Here is a 5,207-nt window from a genome sequence, read left to right as displayed (position 1 = left end):
TAGCTTTACTAGTGGGTGTGGGGATGTTAGCATTCAATAATTTATAGATGAATCCTGATGCCAAACGCGGTCGAAGGCTTTCGCAATCATACCTATATGTATACCTATTTAGCTATTTTTATGCATTAGCGCACGTACGGCCAATCGAAATGTTCCGCTGGATTTCTCCAACTCTTGAACTAATCACCGTGTGCCGACCAACGGAAACGATGGATACTGTTCCGATTTGTGTATAAATACCGGTTTTTTAAACGGAGAAACCATACTTTGCAAAAAGCAAAAGGAGAAACCATACTTGCCTAACGTACGCAGGTTCAGCTTGGGGTCCAACTTTGTCAAAGATAACTGGGCAAAAGTTGAGGCCGTTCAAAATATTGCTCTCGGAACAATTCTTGCTGCACCTTACTGTGTTTCAAATACAACACTACGCAACACATCGGGCCTTCCCACAATTCGTGAGTACATTCTCCGCAACACAAAAATACTATTTTACAAAAACCAATTTTCAAAATATCCGCCTATACACGACCTAGGCCGCGGTACTCAACATTTCACGAATGTGCTTAAAAATCGCCCATTTGATTGGACTAACGCCTAACCAAAATATTACCTAACTCATATTATCAAATACATTATCCCACACATCATAGGCCAACGCCTGAAATGTGTCACAGGCTTATTAGCCGTCCGTACAAGCAATAGCAATAGCAATAGCGAGAAACCATACAAAGTTTTCACTGTTAGCAAACAAGTTTAAGTAAACAGCAACGGAATGGTCAAATTAACCGCACGTATGTCGACCGCTGGAAGAGCTCCCCGCAAGATGCCAAAACTCAGCGAGAATTTAGCCACCGAAGCCGCACGTGAGAGCGCACCAGCAACCGGAGGGGTGAAGAAGCCAAAACGATGTCGTCCTGGAACTGTCGTCCACCGTGAAATCCAGAAAAGCACGGAACTGATGAAATTTCTGTTCCAACATCTGATGCTTGAGATCGCCAAGAACTTTAAAACCGACCAGAGTTCTCCACCTTCATGGCTTGCAAGAAGCCAGTGAAGCGAATCTGGTCGGTCTGTTTAAAGACACCAATTTGTGTGCCATCCACGCTAAACTTCTCAAGATTATGCCAAAGGGAAACCAATTGGCTCGTCATATTCACAGTGAATGTGATTAAATATTCGACACTGTTTACATTAATCACCTTATTAAAAAGGCCCTTCTCAGGGCCGCGACATTTAAAACCTGTTAAGTGTAACCCGGGGAAGTAATCAAACAGAGATTTGAAGATTTACGGTGGAAATTTTCGTTTATAAATTGTTGCTATTGGTTGGTTAAATGGTGTAAATATTTAGTAGAAATTAGTATTTATTGTTTTATTGATTGTAATTGGTTAGTCGGGCAGATGAGGTGTAGCAAGCATCAAATCGAATTTTCACACTTTGCCTACTTGAGATGCTGTCGAACATTGTCCGCGATCCAACGCAGTCGAATTTCCTACGTGGGAGGTGAGTTGCACTTAAAAGGAGTTGAACAATCACAATTTTTTTTAATGTTGTAATTTTTTACAAGCAACGAAGTGTGCGGGACCAACTAGTATTTCTATATTTTTTATTACTTAATAAACTGAAGGTTTATTGGCAATTGGGATACAATTAGTAACATTAATGAATTCAGCAGTTCATGGCAAAGTATCTTTTAAGATACACATACTTGGAACACTTTTATTAATATATTATAAACATTATTTAATTGTATAGTATTATGCATAAATATTGCAATAATTTATAATACTAATCAAAATGCTATTTAAAAAGAAATATAATCAATTATGTATTAAATTCGTCTAAAATCGAAATCAAAAAACGCCGACACTCGGTATCTGGTTACATAAAAAAAAACAACAGAAAACTGAAAGCTAATTAACAGGTAATATTGTGTTGATTCAGTGATACCATTTATTTTTTTTTCAAAATACACGCAAAGTATCATCAAAATATCTTTAAATATCATTATAATATTAAGAATTCGAAAGCTTGACGTATCCTAAAAGATATCCTGCCGAGTTAAGGGTTAAACATGACCGGTATTTGTCAACGCTTTACTCATCCATAAATGTAAATATTAAATCAGATGTATTTTTAGGCCCTGATCGGCGCGTATATATTTGGTTTATTTTCAGAGTTGATTTTACCTATACGACTAAATTAATTATAAATACGAACCCGTTGTATAGTAAAATGTTAAATGTGCACTCACTTCGGCATGTTTTTATAGGTTACTATGACAACCGCTAAACTTTTTAGTAGTAATATAATCAGCTTTGGCCAGGGTCAGACCGGAACCGATATGTTTCAACCTAGCAATATATCCACGTGTATACGTATATAATATTATATATATTTGGTAGGTACATATTATATATTGTATTAACCTGCACTGAGGGTACCGCGGGGTAGGTATGGTCACACATGTGCGTAAAATATTATAACAAAATATGATATACATCATGGTATTATTATTATTCACGTGACGAAAAATCGAAGTCTGCTGGTTTGCATATTATAACACAACGTCGTGTGATATACACATCATAATGACTACCTCCTACATATATATACATATATTATCTAAGGGCGCGTGCTGCAGGCTCTTCGCGACCGATAACGGCGCCGCTCTCGGGGACAACGAGACCCGCCCGGACGACAAACGACGTCGTAAGCAATTAGCATAATGGCATGTACAATATATATATATATATTATTATTATTATATTATAATATAATATTATTAATTCGTTACTGCGCCGAAAAGATAAAGAACGAGCGGGGTGCCCTGTCTGCGCAAAGCTCGCGCGTTGTTGTTCCGGCGGCGGGCCAGAAATGAACGATGACGACGAAGATATAGCAGCTGCGGTCGGATAGGACGCGGTCACAGTTACCATACCTACCGGCTACCATGATATTATACCTAACCTATACGCCGCCGTACGGTCGTGGTGCAACCGCGGCTATTACAATATTATCATCATCGCGCTGTGGAGGAGTGGAGATTTTTTTGATTTTTTGAAAGGCCACCGTCGATCGTGGAACTGGCGCCATTGTCGCTAAGACCTAACCAAACGACGTTTTTGATATTTGCTTTTCGAAGGGAGACGGGAGCTGCGTGGCCTCGTGATTTTTTAATACCTACATATTATATCATATAAACTAAATTCATTTTTCAAGCCTTATTACATTCATTGTAAATGAGATTAAAAAAAAAATTCTTGTACGCTGTGAATATATTTTTTGTTTGACCGGTAGATTGACGGTCGGACACTGTGTCACGATTCGCCAGTATAATTTTCGATCGCGGTAGATTAAAAATATTTTTTCGAGCGGTGTATTGCCTGTCAACACAATTATTATGGTGTTGTTACCGCGTGGAAATAATTTAAAACGGTTACAGAACAATATTAATCGAACATAATATTATCAATCGAATACCTAGCCTATAAAATAAATGGTAGACTAAAAACGAATTTTTTTCGTTAATAATATCGAAAACGATGAAGGTATTTGATAGCCAATAGGAATGATTATGCGCTATCGTATTTTACTCATATTGTGTCACTCGTTCGAACGACGGAACCGATTTCCATATCGGTTATATCGTAGTTAATCGTTTGAAGAAGACAAAAATGATTTTGAAACGTTTTTTTGGGCCGAATAGAGTTCGTGAGAATACTATATAGGTACGAGACAGGTTGTTACGAACCAGCGGCAGATGACCGACTACACGTCTACGTCTCCCCTGAACACGCGATAAGGTCAAACAGCGCAATCGTCTGATGTGGAGATACAGACGGTTTAACGAGGACAGATTTTTGTATACATATTATAAATGTTTAATATTGTACAAAACACGCGTTAATGTCGTTCAGCTGTTCTCGTCATCGTTCAAACGGGGCGGAAATTAAACGTAACATTCACATAGTTAAAATATTATATATATATATATAATTTTTTATTATTATTAAGTATAGTTATTAGGTACTTACTACATTTCGGTTTCACGTATAATACCACCACGCCACGACCGTCGCCTGTACAATAATATTATAATATGGTATATTATATCTCATCGTGTTTGTCCTCTTATAGGTATGTATATATATTGTATAGGTACTTTGGAGTTCAGCAGTTTCCTATACAATATAATTACACTCATCTATACATATGTATTATCTTGTTTGAACTTTGAAACTCACCAAAGTTTTGCAACGGAGACTAGTTTAAAATCTTAAAAAAGTTAAATCTGTAACAATACAATCGACTATCTCAGATTTTTGAGAAACAAATATTTTATAATAAATTAATAATATGGTATAAGAATTGTCTTAAATCGTACTTATTTAAAAAATATTAATTAGAAAAAAGTCTAGTTTTGTAGTATAATATTATGTTATGTACTTAAACCTTAAATATAAGATTAAACGGTTAATATAATTCAATAATAACAATATAATTTACATACAGTATTATACGTACACACAATTTTATCAGTAACAAATTGTGAGTAGCTTAACCAATCTAACTTAACTATTGTAACTACACAAGTAATAAAAGTACCTAGTGAATATTGTTGCATTAAAATATTTTTACTTATATAATAATTACTTATATACCTATTTTATTTATTTACTTTATAGAATATTAATGAAAAATTAAAATTAAGTTGCATTTTCAATTCATTATATTTACTCATTAAAAAAAAAACTTTTTTCTTGCTGTAAGATTTCCTTATGTATTGTTTTAATGTTTAAAGTTTCTTTTTTTCTGTTCTCAATATTAAAAAAGTTATTAAAATTAATTCTGTGATTGTTTTTATGATTTTTTTGATTTCGTTAAACATTTTAATGTACCTATCATTATAAATAATTTTAAATTTACCTCGATGAGTACCCAGAGTGGTAACCTGCCTTTTTGAAACCGAACAATTTTCCAAGTTCCTCTTTTAAAATGACGAGTCCCCGTGACATTTGCCCACCCATCACCACTAGGTTGTTCCAACGGAACGGTATGTATATGTATATAAAACGTGGTTCCGGGCAATATTAATAATACAAAGATGTATATTATTATTGCAGTCATATCGTGTCGCACATCCGATTTTAATTATTATGATTGTTATTTGTACACGAACCCATACGTTAATCGACTACGACTTA

General features: G+C 35.0%; 1 protein-coding gene across 1 annotated transcript; it reads left to right on the top strand.

Annotated features, from left to right (window-relative positions):
- Nucleotides 1–88: 88 nt before the first annotated feature.
- LOC100168574 (histone H3) lies at nt 89–4,085 on the top strand. The gene is given in 2 exon segments (XM_029491364.1): nt 89–1,027; nt 1,029–4,085. Coding segments are annotated over 2 exon segments (399 nt in total). The 5' UTR covers nt 89–772; the 3' UTR covers nt 1,173–4,085.
- The last annotated feature ends 1,122 nt before the right edge of the window (nt 4,086–5,207 follow it).

The sequence above is a fragment of the Acyrthosiphon pisum genome, chromosome A3 (genome assembly GCF_005508785.2).
Source record: "Acyrthosiphon pisum isolate AL4f chromosome A3, pea_aphid_22Mar2018_4r6ur, whole genome shotgun sequence".
Taxonomy (NCBI): Eukaryota; Metazoa; Arthropoda; class Insecta; order Hemiptera; family Aphididae; genus Acyrthosiphon; species Acyrthosiphon pisum.
The sequence above is the reverse complement of the archived record's forward strand: the minus strand, read 5'-3'. Positions and strand labels throughout refer to the sequence as shown.